This window comes from Grammomys surdaster, unplaced genomic scaffold, assembly GCF_004785775.1.
Source record: "Grammomys surdaster isolate TR1022 unplaced genomic scaffold, NIH_TR_1.0 126063, whole genome shotgun sequence".
NCBI lineage: Eukaryota > Metazoa > Chordata > Mammalia > Rodentia > Muridae > Grammomys > Grammomys surdaster.
The window spans coordinates 3615964-3638769 of record NW_021620873.1 but is presented as its reverse complement, the minus strand read 5'-3'; the positions used below and the strand labels follow the sequence as shown (position 1 = coordinate 3638769).

The following is a 22806-nucleotide window of genomic DNA, read 5'->3' as shown; positions in this document are numbered from 1 at the left end:
CTGCTTAAACCTTTAATCCAAGTCCTCCCTCTGTTGCTTTCACAGCACATGTGTTTGCTATCCTCTTCTCCCTTAAGGCCTCTTCCCTTCCCTGTCACAGTCCTCCCCCTGCCCCCTTTTAAGCCTCCTGATCTTTATAGAAACTCCAGATCTAGCACAGAAATATAAAAGTTTGAAGCTAGGATCCATGTGAGAGAATATGTTCTGTATATCTTTCTGGGCTACTTAGTATAATCTTATAGTCCGACTCATTTGCCTGTGCCTTTTACAATTTCATTTTTCTTTATAGTTGTGTATATATGCCAACATCCATTGTCCATTCATCACTTGAGGAACATCTAGGCAAAGATGTGGATATGCACATACTTCTGTAGGAGGATATGAGATCCTTTGAGTATATGAGTTACATGTCCAGTAATGATACAGCTCACTCATATATGATAGATGTACTTCCAACTAAGAGATATATATACCACACTGAATTTCATAGTGGCCATATTAGTCTATACTCCCTCCAACTGTGACAGGGCTCCCCTTCCCACACATCCTAGTCTGCATTTGTTGTCCTTGTTTTCTGGATGGTCGCCATTCTGGAGTTGAGTCAGAATCTCAAAGCAGCTGTAATTTAAGTTTCATTTTCCTCGTGGTTGATGGTGAAATACATTTTAAAATATTTTTTAGCCATTTGTAGTTCTTTTGAGAATTCTGTTTGGTTCCATGGCTCCTCCCCACCCCCTTTTTTTATTAAAAGGATTGCTTTTAAGAGTACATGAGTACCATATTTACATCATTTCCAACCCTTCACCTCCCCCTACCAACTTTTCCTATGTTTCCCTCCACTTCCTCTCAAGAGCATGGCTTCTTCGATTATATGTATACATACATACATACATACATACATACGACTATATAAATACATCCTGAGTCCATTTAGAGTTGTTCTTGTGTGTGTGTGTGTGTGTGTGTGTGTGTGTGTGTGTATTTAACAGACTACTTGAGGCTCATCAGGGGGTTCATTCTTAAAGAAGACTGATTGCCCTTACCAGCCATTAGTTACTTATAGCTTCATCTTGGGTAGGTCTTTTGTGATTGTTCCCATCCACAGTTGTGCAGATATTGCTTAGGCAACCATACTTTTGGGATACCATAGGTAAAGGTATGTCATACAGAAGACATTATCTCACAGCAGGCATCCCAATCCTCTGGCTCCTACAATCTTTCTGCTTCTTTTCTTCTCTGTTCCCTGAGCCTTAGGTGTGCAGGTCTTATTGTAAATGTATCTACTAGGTTGGGCACCCTTGTGGATTTCTGTAACAGTCTCTGCTTCAAAAAAAGCTTCTTGATGAGAGGCAAGAGCTCTGCACGTTTAAGGATATAAGGATAAATATTTAGAATGCAATTAGAATTGTACTGGTTTAGAAAAGTGGCAGTAGTCAGATCTCCCCTAGGTCCCTGACCTCACCAGCCACAGGTAGTTAGCTACGTTTTCAATAATAAGCACGACTTTCCTCCTGTTGAGCAGGCCTTTCATCTACTAGTCAGCTTCTGGTTGCTGCCAAGCAAGAAGTGCTGCTATTGCATTCTTTGGAATACCTTCCAGGTTGGTAATTCTGTGACTTAGTTCTTTGTCGGGCTGATTTTTTTCTTTGTGTTTAGTTTCTTGAGATCTTTGTATATTCTAGACACTACTCTATTGTCAGATACATAACTGGGAAAGACTTTCTCCTGAACCGTAAGCTGTCTCTTCACTTGATTATCTGTTGCCTTTGCTGAACAAAAGCCTTTTAATCTTACAAGATCTCATTTGTTGATTATTGGCATTATTCCCAATCAGAGCCTTATTAAGAAAGTCTTTACATAAAGCCAGTGTCTTGACATGTACTTGTTACTTTTTGCTGTAGCAGTTTCGGAGTTTTAAGTCTCATGCTGAGGCTCTTGATCTGTTTAGAGCTGATTTTGTGAATGGTGAGAGATAAAGGACTTAGTTTCATCCTTGTACATGTCTCCCAAGTTTTCCCAGTTTTCCCAGTAGCATTTATTGAAGATGCTATCTTTTCTCCAGTGTATTTCTGGTGTCTGTCAAAAATCAGGAGGCTGTAGTTGTAAGACCTTACATCTCAGTCCTCAACTTCATTAATTTATATGCCAGTTTTTGTTGGAAGTACCATGCTTTTTTAAAAATTAGTTCACTATATTTTATTTTGAGTGTGTGTGTGTGTACACTCATGCCATGAGGCATATATGAAGGCAGATCAGAAGATAATGTTTTAGGAGTTGGCTCTCCCCTTCCACTGCGTAGGTCCTGGGGTCAGAGTGGTAGCTGCTTCTCTCTGAGCTCCCTTGTCTTCCCAATCATGCTGGTTTTAATATTATGTCTCTGTAATATAACTTTAAATCAAGAATGGCTTTAACTCCTGCAGGATTCTTTTTGCTCAGGATTACTTTGGCTATTCAAGGTCTCTTGTGATTCTGTATGGATTTTAAGATTGTTATTCCTATTTCTGTGAAAAATGGCATTGTAATTTTGATGATGATTGAATTGAATCTATATATTGCTTTTGAAGTATGGCCATTTTCGAAATAATGAGGTTTTTTGTTTTTGTTTTGTTTTGTTTTATAAATGAGTCTCACTATGTAACCCTGGCTGTCCTGAAACTCACTCTTGTAAACAAGGCTGGCCTGGAATTCATAAAGATCCACCCACCTCTTCATCCTAAGATCTGGAATTAAAGGCATTCACCACCACTCCCAGTTCTCTTCCGTTTCTTTCAACTGTGTTGTAAAGTTTTTACCGTAGAGGTCTTTCACATACTTGGTTATATTTATACCAACATATTTTAAAGACTGTTATAAATGTGATTGTTTTCTGATTCTTTTTTACTTTGTTTTCTATCAGTATATAGGAAGGCTAATGATTTTTGTGTGTTTATTTTGTATCCTGCCACTCCGCTAAAAGTGTCTATCAGTTGTAAGGGTTCATCTGGTGAGTCTTTAGGTCTGTTACCTACATCATAGAACTGTATCACCTATAACAGAGGCACTTGGACTTCTTATTAGCCCATCTGTATCTGTCTGTTCTCCTCCTCTTGCTGCTAAAGCTATAACTCCTAGTCTTACTATGCTGTAATGTATACAAACAGAGAAAATGGACAATAGTGGAGCTGCTTTGGGGTGTCCCTAATTTCATATAATGTTGTCTGTAGGTCTGTCATATATGTTTTTCATATTCAGGATTTCTTCAGAATTTTTAATATGAAGAAATGTTGGGTTTTGTCAGGTCCCTTTTCTGTATCTATAGAAGCAACCATGTTGTCCTTGAGTCTCCTTATATCATAGGTAACATTTATTGATTACATGTGTTAAACCATGGGATTGTTTCCCAGAGTTCTTTTTCACTTTGTTTTCCATTGGTGTACATCTTAGCTGTAGTAAAATCCAACTTGATCCTGGTGAATGATATTTTTGGATGTGTTCCTGAATTCAGTTGGCAGATATTTTGTTGAAAGTGTTGGCATCTAAATACATCAGATAAATTTCTTTGTTTCTTTTCTTTTTTATGTTATCTTTGGTATCAGGGTAAAACTAGCCTTGTAAAAGGAGTTTGGTAATACTCCTTTCTTTGTTGTTTTATTGACTAGGTTTAGAAGTGGTATTGTTAGTTCAGCTAGGTATGAGAAAATCCACCTGTGAATCCATCTGGACCTGAACTTTTTTCAGTTGAAGGAGATTTAATTACTACATTAGCCTCACTACTTGCTACAGATTTGTTTAAATTGTCTATCTCAACTTGGCTTAATTTTTATACATCATAATCCATCTAGAAATTCATCCATTTCTTATAGATTTTCCAATCTAGTAAAATACATGCTTTCAAAATAAGACCAAATGGTTTTCTGAATTCCGCTGGAGTTGATTTTAATGGTTCCTTTATCATCCCTAACTGTATTAATTTGGGTCTTCTCTCTCTCTTGGTTTGTTTGGCTAAGGGTTGTCAGTATTTTTAAAGAACTAATTTTTGTTCCATTGGTTCTTTGCATTTTTGTTTGTTTACATATCATAGTTTCAGCAACAATCTTAATGATTTTAATGATTCTTGTCTTATGATTTTCCCAGGGCTCTAAGGTTTATCATTCATTATGTTGTTTGTTTGAAACCTCTCTGATTTCTTAATGTAGACACTTAGAGCTATAAACTTCTTTTCCGAAGACAGCTTTCCTTGTATCCCATAAGTTTTGGAATGTTGTGTTTTCCTTTTCATTTGATTCTAAGAATTGTTTTTCTACTTGATTTTTATAGGGACCCAGTCATCATGCAGAAGGATTTTAATCTCCAGGAGTTTGTATATGTTCTAGAGTTTCTCTGGCTGTTGGTTTGTAGTCTTATTCTATTGCCAATCAGTATGAGGAATTATTTCAGTTTTCATGTATTTGTTGAGACTTCTTTTGTGTCTGAATGCATAATTTATTTTAGAGAAAGGGCTTCTAAGAAAATGTATATCCTGCAGTGCTTCAGTAGAATGTACTGTAGTGTCTGTTAAGTCCATTTGCTCTATAATCATTTCATTCACATATTTCTCTAGTTTTTAATTTTTATTTTTTTATCTTATGTGTAGAAGTGCTTTGCCTGCATATATACTATGTACCATGTGTGTGCCTGGTGCCCACAGAGGCTGAAAGGGCATCAGATCCCTTACAACTGGAGTTTCAGATGGTTGTAAGCTGTTGTGTGCCTGCTGGGACCAAACCTGAATCTCTGGAAGAGCAGCTGGCACTTTTAACTGCTGAGCCATCTCTCCTGAGGACCTGTCAACTAATGGGAATGAGGGACTAAAGTCACCCGCTTTTGTTGTGCTAACATTTATCTGTGCCTTTACATCTGTTAGTTTTTGTTCATGAAATTGAATCTACCTGCCTTGGGGCATATATTTAGAATCATAATGTCTCTTGGTAGGTTGTTTCCATAATCAATATTGAGTGATTATCTTTTCTTCCTAGCTTGGATTTGAAGTCCGTTTTGTCACATGCTAGAGCAGTGGCACCTGGTTGTTTCCTAGTTCCATTCACTTGGACTGCCTCTGTCTGTCCTATCACACTAAAGTAGTATCTGTCATCTGTCAGCAAAGAGACATGTCTGGCCTTTTGCTCCATTCTACTAGTCTGTGCATTTTGATTGGGGAACTGACATCATTAAGATTGAGACCTAGTTTTAAAAAGTATATATTGACTTCTGTTATTTTGTTGACTTTGTAGTATTTTGGTTTTTTCCCTTTTCTCTTCCTTAACTATTATTCTCATATGGCTTGTTGTTACCTGTGACCTTATAGGTGGAATTTTTTTCTCTTCAGTCCAAATGATTCCTTTAGGTAACTTCTGTAGAGCTGATTTGATGCTCATATATTCCTTTAGCCTATTTTTATACTGGAAAGTTTCATTTTTCCTTCATTTATGACAGATTTTCTGGATATAGTAGTCAGGTTGGTATTGTCTTTGAAACTTGAAGTACATCTATCTGTCTAGGCCCTCACATCTTTTAAGATTCAGCTAACCTGCTGTTACTCTGGCGGGCCTGCCTCTGTGTGACTTGGTGTCTCACAGTTGCTTCTCTCAGTATACTTTCTGGAGTTTTATATATGTAGTGTTTCACTTCTAATATGACAGAAGGAGGTCTTTTTCTTTTCTGGTCATGACTGTTTGGTATCCTAAGTACCTCCTGTGTCTAGATTGGCATCTCTTTTCCAAATTTTGAGAAATTTTGTTAGGATGTTTGTTTACTGAGACAGAAAGAGTCCCACTGTGCAGCCCTGGCTGGCTTGGAACTCTCTGTAGACCTAGATGGCCTAAGACTTACAGAGATCTGCCTACTTCTGCTTCCCAAGTTCTAGGGTTAAAGATGTGTGTCACCATTCCTGACTGTTAGGATTTTTAATGTTTTCTGTGTCTCTAGGATTATATTCTCCTTCTGTGTCTGTTATTTATACAGTTGGTCTTTTCTGTGTGCCATGTGTATTTGGAATTCCTGCTGGCACCTTCTTATTGATTTATCTTTGTTCAGTTTTTCCACCTTGTCATTAAGCTCAGGTATTTTGCCTTTTCCTTGATCTGTTTTATTGGTGACATTTTCCACAGAGATTTTCATTTAATAATGGTTTTTTCTTTATTTCCCTCATGTCAGATTGGTCTGTCTTCAGTCCATCTGTCTTAGTATAATTTCTCTTTCATAGCTTGCATCATGTTCCTTGTTTCGTTCGGCTGTTTGGTTCTCAATCAGATGCTTATTCTCTTATTTTCTTGAACATTCTTGCAAATCATTATGTCATTCTTTTGAGTTCTCTAGCTGACAGTTCATCTAACTCACTCTCACCATTATGGTCAAATTAGTAAGTTTTGGAGTTGGCTTTGGTTTTTGTGTTTCTTATGTTACTGCCTAGGCATGTACACATCTGGAGTTATTTCTTTGCTTGGTTTATTTTTTTTATCAGCTATATTCTTTCAGTTGACATATTTGCAGTGTTCATGTGGGACTTTAATGTGGCAGGATTGATTGTGCAGTTCAGAAAATACCTCCTTAGTCCAAGAACTCAGGATATCTGGTATCACCTCTTTATTGTTCCCTAGGTGAATGTTAACTGTCAGATCAACCACCACTGTTTGCTTGATACACCCACTCTGTATAAGTCATACAAACCAATTAATAACATTTGCCCATTTGACCTCAATCACTATTAGAGGATGAGGAACCAAGGACAGTATGGAGTATACTCAGATGTAAGACTAATCATGGGAGGTGTTGGGATAGTTTGCTTTTTTTTTTTGCTGAGATAAACACCATGACCGAAAGCAACTTGGAGAGGAAAGGTTCTCTTATATCTCACAGGTTATAGTTTGTTTCCAACCTTGATACATATTGCCTGGGCTTAGCAGCTTTCTGGACCTTTGGTGCTCACCCAGACAACCTCCTAAGTAAGGCAGTTTTTCTTACTTGCAACATGAGTACCATTTATGTCCCACCGCCACCCTGTGCTGCCAGCTTTGCCTACAGTGCATTATTCTCGCAGTGCAGCTTTCCTCAGCCTAATGTTTCTGCATCTTGGTATCTGAGGCTCTATTACAACTTGGGTTCCACTCTCACAGCTTCACATAGTCAGCCCAGGAGCTCCATGCAGGGAACCCAGTGTTTCTACATGTTGTCTGCCTTTGGTGGCTTTCTGGAATCTTGGTGTAAGCCTCTATAATCCTATAATTCTTTTATTTTGCATTCCTGCAAGACAAGTACCATGTAGACAATGGCAAGTTGTACTACCAGTTTAAAATAAAACCTAGTTCCCTTGGACCACAGCTTTAATGGTCTGCCTGGAAATATTTCTTTGAGTACCCCGTCTCATAGGATGCCCTAGAGGCTCCCTCAGTTCAGCCATTGTCTTTGCGGATGAGTTTACGTTGTTCCATGCTGGAACTCTCTGTGGGCGAGGTCTTATCTCGGGCAGCTTTCCATGTTCCCATGCAGTGCCAGGCTCCTCTGCCCTCTTCAGTGGCACTAATCGCTAACTATTGTGCAGACTCTGTCAGCACGATCCATCCCTGCCTACAACTTTAACTCTTCACAGCTTAAACATACTTATATTCCTTTCCTCACCAAAGTGCATGGCTTTTAAAATACCTTGTCTGCTCTGTCTGGCAAAGACCAGTGAGCAGTCACCATGCAGGGGCCTGGATGTTTCGCTGTCTTTGAATCTCCTCCACCTCAAACTTAGATCATTACTTATGACTTAGCCGTACTCAAAGATTTTGGACACAGATAGAACATAGTCACATTCTTTGCCAGAATATAACACTGAGGGCCAAGTGCAGTTCCCAGTAGCCTTTGAATTTTTTTCCTGAAACCTCATGAGCCCAGCTCCCTCTCTCCATATTCCTGTTAACATTGTAGTTTACCAAGGTTCCATCAGAATGCTATGAGCTTGCAGCATTCCACAGCATCTCCAGCCCACTGCTCCAAACTCTGCCAGATTTCTTGTGGTTACCCAACAAGAAGCAATTTAAAGGAGCAGAGGTTTCTTTTGGCTCACAACTTGAGGAGAAGGCATGATCATGGTGGCTCCATGGCAGCAAGAGCATAGTGACTGGTTCCATCTGCCAGTGGTCTAAAAGTAGAGACAAATGCTGGTGATCAAGCCATACATTTTAATTATGGAACATTCTTAGTATAGATGAGCTCTGAGCTTACTAGTACCTAAAAGGCTATCCTCTCTATGGAAAGAGCTCTTACTTTTCTCCCTGTGTGCACAAAGCACTGAGCCCAAGGCTATACTTGGAAAAGGTCAGCTGTTCCCAGACATTGGCTCTATACTGTCTTAACCTTCTCCCAAGTGGTCTTGTCCCCCCTCCCCCGTGACAGTAAAAAGAAATCCAACAACAACAGCTCCACCTCAGCAGAGCGCACCTCACAGAGTGCACCACAGCAAGGCAGCTGACAGCTGGCTGCGTCTCTTCCTTGCAGTCTGTGGTCAGTAACCTTTTCTCTCTGTGTAACAAGTGATACCTACTTTCTCTTCTCCTCTAAGATCTAATGAAAATAGTCACTCCCAGAAAGTCTGCCATTTCAACAAGCCGCAGAATACAGTCAACAACTGTTCATTTTTTGTGAAAGAAATACTGTGGAGAAAGTTAGGAAGATCAAAAAGACGTGTAGGATCCATTGCTCCAAACCATGGATGATCTTGTGCAGTACAGGCATGGTTATAACAGTGCCTGTACTAACTGTAATCACTCTATATTTCTTATTCGTGTGCACAGTCCCAGTTTCACTGAGAGTATGAAAGGAGTCACAAAAGATGAAACAGTTTAAGTACATTGTAAGATAGCAGACAAGACCAAGGAAAAACAAAACTAGTGTTATAGTTTGCTTTTTGTTGCTGTGATAAACACCATGACCAAAATCAACTTGAGGGAAGAGAGGGTTTATTTGGCTTATACTTCCACTTCACAGTCCAACATCAAATGAAGTCAGCAGAACTCCAGCAAGAACCTGGGGGTGAAACTGACACTGACCGTGGAGAACGCTGCTTACTGGGTCTCTCCATGGCTCGCTCAGCTTGCTGTCCTATACAATCCATGTCTACCTTGATGGCATGTGGTGGGTGGTGCCCACCCCAGCAGGATGGACCCTCCCACATCAGTCATTCATCAAGAAAACAAAACCATAGACATGCCCACAAGCCAATCAGATGCAGGTAGTTTCTCACTTGCGGTTTCCTCCTCCCAGGTGACTCTAGTTTGTGTCAAATTGACAAAACCTTACCTGCACACTAGCTTTGAGACAAAAAGAGGCACAGTTTTCTACAGTTTGTAAGCATTTTTATGCCTAGCATGGTAGCACATACCACATTCCCAGCATACAGGAAGGACAGATCTCTTTTAGTTTGAGGCCGACCTAATCTGTATAGCAAGTTCCCAAAGAACACCAGCCAAAGATACATAGTGGGAGTCTGTCTAAAATGAGTGTATTTATTTAAAAACTGTGTGTGTGTGTGTGTGTGTGTGTGTGTGTGTGTGTACATGTGCATGCACACAGAAATCAGAGGACCTCTTAAGAGTCCTCTTGTACCACCATGTGGGCCATGGGAACCAAACTTGCCAGGCTTGGCTGCAGATGCCTTTACCATTAAGCCATCTCACCAGCACCCTATAGGTTTAGGGTGGGGTCTTTGCTTAGTTTTTTATGTGTATAAATGGTTTGCCTTTTTGCCTCCATGAATGTCTGTGCACCCCATGTGTGCCTGGCATTTAAAGAGGCTAGAAGCAGTATTAGATCCTCTGGAACTGGAGTTACAAAAGTTGTGAGCTGTCATCTGGATGATGGGAAGGAACCAAGCCCAGTGCTCTTAACTGCTGAGTCAGCTCCCCAGCTCCCCAAGCCCCTACAGCTTTAAACTGTAACTCCATTAGGCCTGATTGCAGGTCATGTAATATCTTGCATCTGATAAATTATGAAAAGTGATTGGGAGAAGAGAGTAGGCTCAGAGCTCAGCATCGTTCAGCACCATGTGCTACCCAAGTGAGAACAAGGTCTTTAACGTCAGCATCCAAGCAGCATACTGCACCGTGGAGAAGTACCTCACACTAGGCTTCTGTATCCTTCCTTCACTGTAGCGTGCCCAGTTATTTATGAGCACGTGATAACCACCATTGCCAACTAGGTGCCATGGCACATGCCCACAATCCCAGCACTCGAGAGTGAGGAAAAGGATCGTGAGTTTGAAGCCAACCGAGGCTACATAGCAAGGCCCTGTCTTAAAAAACACAAACATACAAACAAAAACCACACATGGCTCACGAGGGTTCTGTTATTCCCAGGTTCACATTGCCCATTAGAAAGTGGGGCAGGATGCCTAGTCAGAAATGGTGCCACATCTGAAATTGTGGCATTCAGGAGGTTGAGACAGAGAGGTTGAATATTTGAGGCCAACCTAGTCTACCTAGTAAAACCCAATCTCCAAAAACATAAAAAAAAAACATGAACACCATATCAAACTCCCTTGAGAGAGAGCTGAGTTTGTCCTGAGGCCCAGGCTGTGCTGATCCAACCTACTGTACAGTGATGTATCGTGCCTGCGCCTTCTGCATCTAGTCTCGGGGCTCTTAGTCGAATTGTGCCTGGTGATCATTGTTTTTGTTTTCAATGCTACGTTTTGAACCTAAGTCCTCATACATGCTAAGCAAGCACTCTCACAACGAATATATCCCCAGTTGCTTTTCCTTTTTATTTACTTAACTTCTTTTTTACACTGTTCAGGGTCTCACTATACAGATATCCTTTGCTATCTAGAAACTGGTTATATAAACCAGGTAGCTCTATATTCAGAAGTCTACCTGCTGCCTCCTAAGTGCTGGGATTAAAGGTGTGTGCCATGTGCCTGACTTTATTTTTGACAGTCTCCCCAGTTGCCCAGGTTGCTCTCAAATTCCCTCGATAGCCCAGGAATGCTTTGAACTGTGATTGTCCTGCCTGAGCCTTCCAAGGGCTGGGATACAGTTCATCTTATGTAGCCTCAATGGTATTACTTTGGAAGATATTTGTTGTTTGATTATAGACAGCATCCTATTTTGTAGCCTAGGCTACCCTGAAACTCACCATGTAGCCCAGGCTGACATCAAATTTTCAACAGCCTTCCTACAGCTTCCCAACTGCTGAAAGGTTTGAGCCTCCACACTCAACCAGACATTTTCGATGGAAAAAAAAATTATATTTTAAAAGATGACAAGTCAAGTTTGCCTCTTTTCACAGAGACAGTAAACAAGTAAAAGGCAATTGCATATACTCCCTAAGGGCTTTGAAAGACCAGTTCCTCAGCCTACGTACAGGTCAAAGGCCTGTGCCCGTACATACATGAAGGACTGAGCTGGTGGCATTCACTGTGCCTCCGTTTGCTCTTTATTAGTGATGAATTTTTAAACAAACAGCTCTCTTGGAACTTCTAAATAAATGCTTCTCTTAGGCTGTAAAGAACACGTGCTGGAAGATGCAAAACCTGAGTCCATTGGTGATGCTGCAGACTTGGCCCTGCCGCCTGAAATGCCGATTCTGATCGACTCCCATGCCCTGAAAGACATCCTGGGGCCACCGCTGTATGAACTGGAGGTGATGATTCTTGAATCTGTGTTTACACTGGTGCTCGCTTGATGTCGGACAAGTAGAGTTGGGGTTTCTGAGGCTAAGTTCTGCCTTAAATGAAATTTTCCCTGTGTAGTGTTGCACTTAGGTGCTAAATGTGATAGTGTGGCTCTTGAATGGAAGTGACCGGAGTCATGTCCTCTTCTGGGCAGCCAGGCTGGCTTGATCGAGTCATCCTTCCACTTCATGAGTGTTCGTGCTCATTGATTTGTCTATGCAGAAGAATCCTGTCTTCTTTCATATGCATTTTACTCAAGGATGTCCAGTTGTCTTGCCCACCCAGGGCTTGGGAAAGAGGCAGCAAATCAGCCCTGATCTCAACTGCTTGAAAAATAGACTGCTGCCAACGCCAAACCTACTATCCGGTAGATAATTCCTCAAGGGTTAAACTATGTGCTGCTCTAATGCTATTACTGTCTTTTTCTGCTCTTTCCTTTCCCACATCACAGAAAGCCTGAGAGCTAGGACGAGCTGAGGCAGCAGATGGAAGTAGCTTATAAAATAGGGTGTTGAAGGCATTGTGTACCAGTCTGTGGTGTTTAGATGTTCAGGTGCATTCACAGGTAAATTCCTTGGAAAGGTTTGTAAAGATGTCTAGAAAATGAGATCTGTTTAACTCTGCATAAGACAGTCTCTCCAGCAGAACAATCAGACTCATTACCAATGGTGATAGTTCTTCTGAGGGCTTACGACAAAGGGGAGAAGGCTCATCATACCACATCTACCTTGTTTGTGGATTAACTTTTTAACTGGCTCTTGAAGGTAATGAGCCTCCCTCACAAAGCTCCCAGTTACCACAACAGTCCTTGTTTATTCTTGCAAGGGAATCTGAACTTGAATCCTATAACCAAAGGTAGTTTTGCGGTTGTTTAAATTCTTAAGATACCATGGATTTGAATTTTTTAAAAACTGAGCTTAATTTTGGTTGAGAAAAATAGTCAATCTGCTTTCTTGCTGTTAGTCACTGAAGACTTAATGATTGAAGACAGAGATTCTGATCCCAAGTTCCATGGCCTCTTTCTCTAGACTTCCCAGAAAAAGCTCATTCCAGCAGTTCTCTGAGTACTTAAACTACATTAAAACAAAGGGTTGATATATGTTATATAACCCTTCTTAGCTGATGTTGGCTTTGGATGTGTTTCTGCCATTCCAGGAGCTCTGGCAGAGAAACAGCAGAAAGAACAAAAAGGAGAAACTGTAAACATGCCTTAGTCTTAGCAGCACTCTCTGATGTCATCTGACTCTTACAGCGTCTTAGCTGTTACTTGTGAATACTTCTACCAACTCAAACCTAAAGGGAGACTCCCTTAGGTAGTCTGCAAACCCCACTCTTGTTTTTAAGCCTTTTCATCCTCTCCATGGACAAGGGCCTTGCCTCTCCAGGCTCCCTGCAGAGTCAAGCACTTGTGGCTGTGCTCGTGTAACCGCTGTCCTTTACCTTGAGGTGCTCTGTTGGTCCTGGATCACAGTCACAGTCATATTCCTGTAATGCTTGCCAGAGCCTCACTAGGATGCCTTGGCTCCTTGTGAAAGCACTAAAGTGAATGTCAAATCATAACTCTTCCCCTAGACTAAAAGGGCCACAGAGAACTCTGCACATTTGAACATACCACTATTTTAGTCATGTGACGTAAAAGCAATATAAAATTGTCCACAATTAGATATGCAGATGTTCCTTAAGTGTTGATCTTTGAAGTATTAAAACGAATAGGGTTAGAAAAACAACTCAACAAGATAAAGATTACCTCCATGTCTGAGATCCAGGCAGATTCAGTGCTCAGCACTCACATGGTGGAAGGCAAGAAGAGATTCCACAAAGTTGTCCTCTGACCTCCACACATGTGCCCATGGCATACATGTACATACACACAAATGCTTTTAATTTTTTTCTAAAAAAAAAAAAAAAATGTAACCACTAAGAGACCCTGTCTAGCATTCATTAAGCTTTCCTCAATCTGCATGTCAGCCTAACTGGTGTATGAGTGGGAAAATAGCAAATTAACTTGAGGGCCAGAGTTAGAGCTCAGTGGTGTGCTCCTTGCTAACATGCACAAAGCCTTGGAAGATGGGTGAACTTGAGACACTTTCACATAATGAGAAAAACATTTTGCAAAGGTTTATGTGTCTATTGTGTGTATGCACAAAGGCACATACCACAGTATGCATGTGGAGATTCTCATGCATACTGTGCATCCGGTCTCTCCTCTCACCCTATGGGTTCCTCTGTGGATCAAAGTCAGGTCATCAGGCTTGGCAGCAGGCACCTTTACCAGCTGGCCCATCTCCCTAGCCCTAGGAAAACCACCTAAACCTGGTGACCCCACAAGTCAGTAATCATAGTGGAAGTTAGTCAGCGCTGGTGGGTAAACAGGGCTTTGAAGTTGCTTTGTTGAGAGTCACCTTGTTTTTAAGGCAGGGTCCTTCTTGGTTTTGACACCACACATCAGGCTAACTGGTCTGCAGGCTTCTCCTTCTCTGCCTCCTATTTTCCTGTAGGAATGCTGGGGTTAGATTCACACTGCCACACTCAGCTTTTTACTTGAGCCTGGGACAGAACTCTCTGGTCATCAGATTTGTGGTGCAAGTTTTTACCCACTGCATCATCCTCCCAGCCTGGTTTCTTTTTAAATTTTATGTATATGGGTATTTTCCCTGAATATATATGTACCACTTGCATCCTTGGTGCCCATGGAGACCAGAAGGAGGAATGGGATCCCCTAAAATTTGACTTAACAGGAAGCTTGCTGGGCTGCCAGGTGAGTACTAGTAGCTGACCCTGGATCCTCTACAAGAAAATAAGTGATGTTGACTGCTGTGCCACTGCTCCAGCCCCTTGCCTGGTTTCTTGAAGCAACATTGTTAACAGTTCTGAGGATTGAACTGTAACAATGTGATTGAGGCTAATAAATTGTAACAAATGGCTTATTATGTTAAACATGACTTTGCATTCTGAAAGGTTAGTTCACCCAGCCCTGGAAAGGAGCCATGTAATGAAAGAATAAGAAAATTGACTCAATATTAATTTTTTAAATTGTGAACTCTTTCATCATCTATTTGTGTTGTTCTTAAACAGCACTGACCTACATATTAGTCTTGTCTTTTTCAAATATAGAAGAGCAGGTGCCAGTGCTAGAGAAGGGAAGAGCTGGGCTGATGCTGAAGGCTAGGGAAACTGCCATCTGCCTGTGAAAGTAAAGGTCAAAGTGAACCTTAAAGTTGGCCGACTACCCCGTTGCTTCACTGATGCCATGGTTTCCACTGCATACACTTGCTAGAAAGAGACTGAGTCTGAGCACCCACCCTTCCCCCAGGAACTAGCCAGTCCTTGCTATTCCATAGTGAACTCAGGCACCTGACACCGGAGAAGTTGCACGTTGGATTGTACTTGGTGGCACACTGTCTTTATCCTCCAACACAGATAACACCACAGAGCAGGCAGTCTAGAGACATGGGGATGCAGTCAAAGTTAGCATTGCTGGCTTCCAACTGTTACTCTGCATTTTCATACCTGGGGTGTGTTAAACAGTAGTTTATCACCTAGACTCATAATCCCAGCTAAGCAGCTTGTTCTGCTTAAACTGGCATCCAGGCAGCACTGCCCTGAGTCTAGGATATCACCAAGGAGTGGTGACAGAAAGCCCGTGAGAGCTATCACTTGTCAGACAAGTGTTAGTGAGAGAATGGTTGCTCCCTGAAGCAAATTCATGTACTAAACACCAACCAGTCAGCCGGGCAGTGGTGGCGCACGCCTTTAATCCCAGCACTTGGGAGGCAGAGGCAGGCGGATTTCTAAGTTAGAGAGTTCGAGGCTAGCCTGGTCTACAGAGTGAGTCCAGGACAGCCAGGGCTACACAGAGAAACCCTGTCTCGAAAAACCAAACAAAAACAAACAAACAAACAAACAAAAAAACAGCCAATCTTTGGATATATATATAGATGCACAGTCCAATGAAGATACCTGAAAATCAAGGCATATGCAACAGGACCTAATTGCTCTTGGAAGTCAGTTCCTCACCCATGCTGTAGGGCTAAACTACATCTGGTGAATGCTAAACTAAAAACATCCAGGTAGTGAGATATGTGAGTCAAAATAATGTCAGGTAATAAGTTGTCAGAAGTTAGTGCTTAAGTCTCCAGTCTTACAGGACAGTGCGATTAAAATGCTCTGAAAACAATTCTGCATGTTGACATAACTGATATTTTCATCTTTCAAGGTATCTGAACGTCTGAGTCAACCTGGAGTGGCAATAGGGTTAGCATGGACTCCCTTGGGTGGCAAAATCATGTTTGTGGAGGCAAGTCGAATGGATGGTGAAGGCCAGCTAACACTGACTGGCCAGCTCGGGGATGTCATGAAGGAGTCTGCTCACCTCGCCATTAGCTGGCTTCGAAGCAATGCAAAGAAATACCACCTGACTAATGGTACATGGTCTAACTGCAGTGGGGACACAACTGGGAAGGAGGGCCTTGGACCATGATACAAAGTATCTCACACTGAGATAAAGATGACACCATTCACTAAAGTCCAAACCCCTGCAGAGACTCTAGTGATCATGTTAGGCTCTCTGGCTTAGTGCCTGCTTTAAGTCACACTTGAGAGAGAGGGAATCTTACCATCCAGACCTCACTCTAAGTACACTATCCAATAATATCTTTAAGGCTCCATTTATACAAAACATTCAGTTTTGTGTTTGATTTTATTCAGAGAAAAAAAACTGGGCTTAATTTTTCTATATTAAAATCCTTTTTTTCGCCCCTTTTTAAAGCTTTTGGAAGTTTTGATCTTCTTGACAACACAGACATCCATCTGCACTTCCCAGCTGGAGCTGTCACAAAAGATGGACCATCTGCTGGTGTTACCATAGTAACTTGTCTCGCCTCACTTTTCAGTGGGCGGCTTGTGCGCTCAGATGTAGCCATGACTGGGGAAATTACGCTGAGAGGGCTTGTTCTTCCAGTAAGTATAGAAAGCAGATTGTGTACTTCTAATTTTTACTTAAATTAATAATCTTAAACTTTACATGAATAGTAGCTTTCTTTCTGTAAAAACTTTGGTTAGAAATAGACATTAAAAATTTAATAGTGATAACTTATGTTTTAAACTTTTAGTCAAGTAAAAGAAAACCTGGCCATCTCCCAAGTTTCCCTCACATCTAAAAATATTTAAGGGAAAAGAAATATTAGTGTGGTTATAGGTAGATCAACAGTTCACCTGTGTGTCTGCGGTCTCCTCTCTCTACTTAACAGTCAAGTGCACTGCATGTACATAAAGTGAGACTGGTGGCTTTAAGCTCATTCCACACTTTTTCAAGTTCCTTTGAGACATCCTACCTAGCACCTTGTAGAAATCTTTTTCTTTTTTCTTTTTTTTTTGTTTTTGTTTTTCCAGACAGGGTTTCTCTGTGTAGTTCTGGCTGTCCTGGAACTCACTCTGTAGACCAGGCTGGCCTCGAACTCAGAAATCCACCTGCCTCTGCCTCCCAAGTGCTGGGATTAAAGGCGTGCGCCACCACCGCCCTGTGATCTTGTAGAAATCTTAAGAGCACTGTAATTGGCAAGATTTATAGAAAACCACTTCAAAAACCCTGCCTGTATCTGTCGGTTCCTGGGCTCCAGTACACATCCTGACCTGCATGCAGATGCTGTAGAAACAATGCACAGAGGACTTAAGAGTTAGGGCTTTCTGTGACTAGGTGCCAGGACTTGTCTTGACAGGACAGCATTTTGACAGAGCCATAGCAAGAAGAGGAAAAGGAGGATGAGCAGTGGCAGCAGCAAGTACTCTTCTCTGCCCAAGTCCTTATACAGATGAGGGTAGATTATAGACTCACCAGTAGCTAAGATCAGTAAAGGGACCAGGCACTCAAAAAACCCCAGCGACTCAGTAAGACTGAAGCAGCATGGGCAGCCATGCTTAGTGAGACCTTGCCTCAAAGTAAAAAGGAGCCAGAAATATGGCTCAGTAGCAGAGGGCTTGCTTATCATTAGTCTTGCATGTAAGACTTAATTCAATTCGTAATGCTGAAAAAACACTAAAATTATTGTACTCCAATATTTTCATTCAACCATGCAAGGACCATGAAGAAGAACAGAATTTTTAAAAATACTTGCTAAGACTGAAGTATTGGTTTTAATCAATCTGGTATATCCAACATCCAAGTATAGCAAACAGGAAAATGGACTAATGGTCAGAGAAGTAACAGCAGCATATCCTGGAGCAGAAGGTAGCCTCAACCTGAAGGATTGCACCAACTAGCAAAGATGTTCTTGGAGTTTTCAGCTCACTGAGTGTCATCGTACATACACTGTAACAGTATTTTATATATATAGTCTCTTACTATCAATCAAGTATTAGTATAAAACAGACATTTCATACTGGAAGAAAACAATCTTGAGAATTTGCCCTGAACAAGGCACTCCAGAAGAGCACCATATGGGGCTGGGTGACAGTTGTGTAGGAAGGCCTACAGCCTAGCCAGTTAGGTGTTAGAAGGTAGTGAGCCAGTAGGCAGCCTTCTTGTGGCTCAGGGTCTCTTAATTGCAGGCCACAGTCACCAGGGTGACTGAAAAGGAGGACCTGCTTGAAGCACAGGAGGCCCAAGGAGTCTTCACCTGGGTGTTTTCCCAGTCTGTGTAGATACGCTCAAACTTGATACCGTGCTTCCTCTAGGGCAAGTAATCCAAGATAACAATCCAGGCAGAAGCTTTCTTTTTATACCTTAACCTTGACATTCACATAGCATCACTTCCAACACAGCGGGCTTCACACAGACAAGTCACAGGAGCCAGGCCCACATTGGGGAAGAGAATTAGACTCCGCCTTTTGTGAAGGAATCATTGTGAGCATAGTTTTTTGTTTTGTTTTGTTTTGTTTTGTTTTTAAGCCACAAGAGAGGCCAGGACTAGTGGCATATGTCTTTAATCCCAGCACTGGGGGCAGGGAACAGAGGCAGACAGATCTCTAGGACTTAAAGGCCAGGCCAATCTACAATGATTTGTCACAAAACACAAATACCCTATATAAGTGTCTAGTTTGGCGTGTTCTCATTTTTAGGTAGCACAAAAGCCTTGCTTTGTGGTATGGAAACAATAATCCTGTAACACAACTGAGCTTGCTGTATCAGAGCAGTTCTGTTTTGTTAACTTAAAAATCTTTATTTAGTAAAAACAAAAATGGTCTATATTGAGATAGCAATACATGTACACATTATATAACACTTAAATCAACATGTTTGTTTCCTCCATTTGTCATTTCTTTATGGTAAAATCTTCAAACTCCTTTCTTCTAGCTAGGAATAGTGTAACCAAGCTATTGTAATGCTGCTACACAACCAACCTAAACACAAGGCTGCAAATGACAATTAAAAATATCTAGAGCCATCAAGGTTTCAGACTTTTCTCTCATTAAAAGTATTTAATATAGAAGTAACAAATGTTTTTACTAGGTTACCATTAAGCTTTTCAGTGGCTTCCCAGCTCATGCTATCACAAGATGGGAGGGGTGCTGAACGCCTACGTCAGTGACGACGCGTCAGTAAAACGTAGATCCACTTGGCAGTGAACTTAAACCGTGAGAGTTGTCTTCTTTTGCCTGGCAGGTGGGTGGAATTAAAGACAAAGTCCTAGCAGCACACCGAGCCGGACTGAAGCAGATCATAATTCCACAGAGGAACGAAAAGGACCTTGAAGAGATCCCAAGCAACGTCAGACAAGATCTAAGTTTTGTCACAGCGAGCTGCCTGGATGAAGTTCTGAATGCAGCTTTCGATGGTGGCTTTACTGTCAAGACCAGACCTGGTCTCATTGACAGCAAACTATAGGCTCCAACGCTAGCTGAATTTAATTATGAGGCAAGGCTGGTTTAAGGCACCAAATGAGTAAGCAAAATACCCCTAATCTGTGGACATAATCAAGATAGCAATATATGTCTAAGTAGTTGTTTATTACAGAAATGTTGGTTTAATAAAGTAATTAAACCTAGAATTCTGGTCTTTGGTGGGTTTGGTATCCCTGGGAAAGACAGATATACTCTGTGGTCCTAGAAAAAAGAACTTCCTAGAAACATCAATCCTTAGGCCCACTATAGACCTGAATCGAACTCTGGTGTAAACTGGAGATCCAGGAACTCCTCTCACCAGTGTGTCTGGTGTGCTTAATAACTGAGTGAGCCAGGTATGGCACAGGCACCCGAGAGAAGGTTGATGTTCAAGGCCACAGTCCACACAGCAAGCTCCAGGACTACATAGGGAAATACTGTGTCAAAACAAAACAACAGCTAGCATACACTCTTAGCTGTGGAGAGCCACATGTAGACTTTATCAGATCATCATATATGAGACAAGGGCATGTGCTGGCAGTCATTACAGCATCACAAGAGCTTCGGGTGCCTGTGACCTCAAAGTACAGGCCCAAAGGGGGAGTAGCTATGTGTTCTGGGAAGGCCCCTAAACTCAGACTCCTCACTTCTGCTGCCCCTTCTATTTGTTTATGCCAAATCTCAGGCGTGTCAACTTCCCATGCCTGGCCTGTCTTGGTACTCTGTCCAAGGTACCAAAGGATAAAGGCAGCCCTTACTAGCTTTCTGAACCCAGTTTCTAACATGTCTGTGTATTAAATAATAGTTTAGTAGTATTGCTGATTTAACAATCCAACATAATGCAATTTTTAATTCTAGAGTCAGTCTTGCATTATAAGATCTAAGAAGAGATAATATAAAAATATTTTTGACACTTCCTGGATGAGAATGGGGTCTGCAAGTTACCTGAACTCCTGCTCAGGCCTGCTAATAAAATCTCTGGAGGAAATGTCAGATCCAGGACTACTTGGGACACTATACTGTGGGAAAAGGTCTATATAGACATTCACACTTAGTTGAGGTATCAACCTCAGTAATGTTGCCATTTCAGTAATCTTTCACAGGGAGTGAAGAAACAATTAACTGCCTCCAGCCAGGGAGTCTCCACACCCAGCTCTGCCTCATCCCTGCCTGAGGTGGTAACAAAGAACATCTTTTAAAGCTTGGGTTCTCTGGGTCCTAGACTTCAGCACTGACCTTCTAAATACTTAGGAAATTTCAAAGGGCATCTTCTGTGCTGTCTTAAGTCAGTCTTTGTGGGGTTTTTTCTTCCTGTGTGGCCATCTTTGTGTGTGTGTACTTGTGGGTACCTGCAGAGACCAGGAGAGGGAGTCAGATTCCCTGGAACTGGAGTTACAGGTGGTTGTGAGCTGCCTTGTATGGGATCTGGGAACTGAATTCAGACCATCTCTCCTTTCTAAAGGTGCCCATTTGAGGTTTACCAGTAAGATTTTTGTTTTTTCTAACACTGTTTTTGGTTTATTAGGAAGAAGTTTTTGATTCGAGAAAATGTCCATAAAATTTACCACTTATAAGTATCTAATTCAGGGGCATCTGTGACCTACAGTGTTCCCACTGTCCATGACTTTTTCAGCACAATCAGAAAAACTGAACTCATTCCCTTGACTCCAGACCTATAAGCACTCTTCTGCTCTTTCTCATGCTAAGTGCTTTGGAGGAATGACATCATGTTTTCTTGTATGACACCTCACCAAGTGTCAGATTTATCCCTATACCATGTATCAGATTTACCTTTTATGGTTGAACAATCACTGTATACACGTGACACATTTTGTTTATCCACTCATCTTTTGCTTTGTCACTGTTGGCTAAGAACAGGAATGTACAAACCCCTGCTTTTCTAATTATTTTGGGATGTATCCCCAATAGAACTTCTGTAGTGGTGCTATGATCAGAATGACCTAAAATACTCACTGTGAAATGGCTCAAGAGAACTAGCTATTTTGAGCCTGTATACTCCTCCACCAGGAGGTTAACACTGAGGTGCCATCTTGGAAACGGGTATATGGCCCTCACTATTCAACTTAACATACCGACCTTGGACTTCTGCCTCCAGATCTAAGAGAAATATATTATTTGTCCTTTATTAAACCCCTAAACAATTTATATATGATAATTCTGTCCAACTTTCTGATCTCTGTGTAGGACAGTGCTAGGGATTAAATATAGGGCCTTCCATATGCTGGAGTAAGTATCCAAACACTGAGCTACACTACACCTCAATACCAGCTGTATGTAGCCCCAACTCTTTTCTGTCTTGACCATACCATTTGCCATTCTCACATGCTCAGAAATTTTCAGGCATCAAAGCTGAGTAAAGCTGTAAGTACCTTGGTTATCAACTTTATAGTATAGTTTCAATTTATTATTCCTCTGGACTTTTTTACGAACTACAAAGACTCTGAACTCCTGAGTCACATAATAAGCTATATACAAAATTCAGGGTCAAATGCCTTCTGTTTTCTTTCCAAGATATTTAATACCAATTAGTAAGTCAGTGTCTGTAAATAAAGTTATGGATATAGAAGATTATGAATGATATAAAATGTACATGAATCTTTAAAAAAAACACTAGGTCAGTGTATGCGCTAAAACATGATTTTTCTTTCCTCTTCCCTGAGAGCAACTAAAAATTGCATTCTAGACTAGAGGTATAGTTCAGTAGAATACTTGCTTAACACTGGAGAGGTCACAGATTCATTCTCTAAAATAACAAAACCACTTTGTGTTGTGGCCACACCACACCCCTTCTTGTAACAGTGGGGACTCCCAACTCAGAGTAGCTACTTACACTACAATACATTCTGAATCCCCTCTGGACACCAGAGGCAGTGACGTCTACCCTTAGTATCCAATGCTTTTCATTGCTGTGACAGAATACCTGAGAAAAAAACTTCTTTAGGCTTGTAGATTCACGTTCCCATACACAGCTGCCCTGTCCCCATGGGCTTGTGTTGAAGCAGAACACTGTGGTGGAAAGGGAAGGCATGCCAGAGGAAAGCTGTTCACCTCATGGTGGCTGGAAGCAGAAGAGCCTGTGAGGAAGATGCAAAGACAAGACACAACCTTCCAAACTACATCCCCCAGTAACATAACTTCCTCCAACTAGCCCTTACCCAACAATCTATTCAGCCACAAACATATCCATTGATAAAGTTACCAGTGATCCACTTTTTAGTGCCACTATTGGGAGGCCAAGCCTTTGACACCACCAGGCATTGCGGAGGATGCTTTATGTCAAGGCACAGCATCTCCTCTAC

The 22806-nt window shown here is 41.4% G+C and overlaps 1 protein-coding gene across 1 annotated transcript in view; it reads left to right on the top strand.

Moving 5' to 3' along the window:
• Positions 1–19653, top strand: part of Lonp2 (lon peptidase 2, peroxisomal) — a 92668-nt gene extending 73015 nt beyond the window's left edge. The window contains exons 12-15 of the mRNA XM_028755484.1: positions 11495–11637; positions 15885–16092; positions 16437–16627; positions 19269–19653. Coding sequence (XP_028611317.1) covers positions 11495–11637; positions 15885–16092; positions 16437–16627; positions 19269–19490 — 764 coding nt within the window. The 3' untranslated portion in view covers positions 19491–19653. The remainder of the gene's footprint in view (positions 1–11494; positions 11638–15884; positions 16093–16436; positions 16628–19268) is intronic.
• Positions 19654–22806: the final 3153 nt, after the last annotated feature.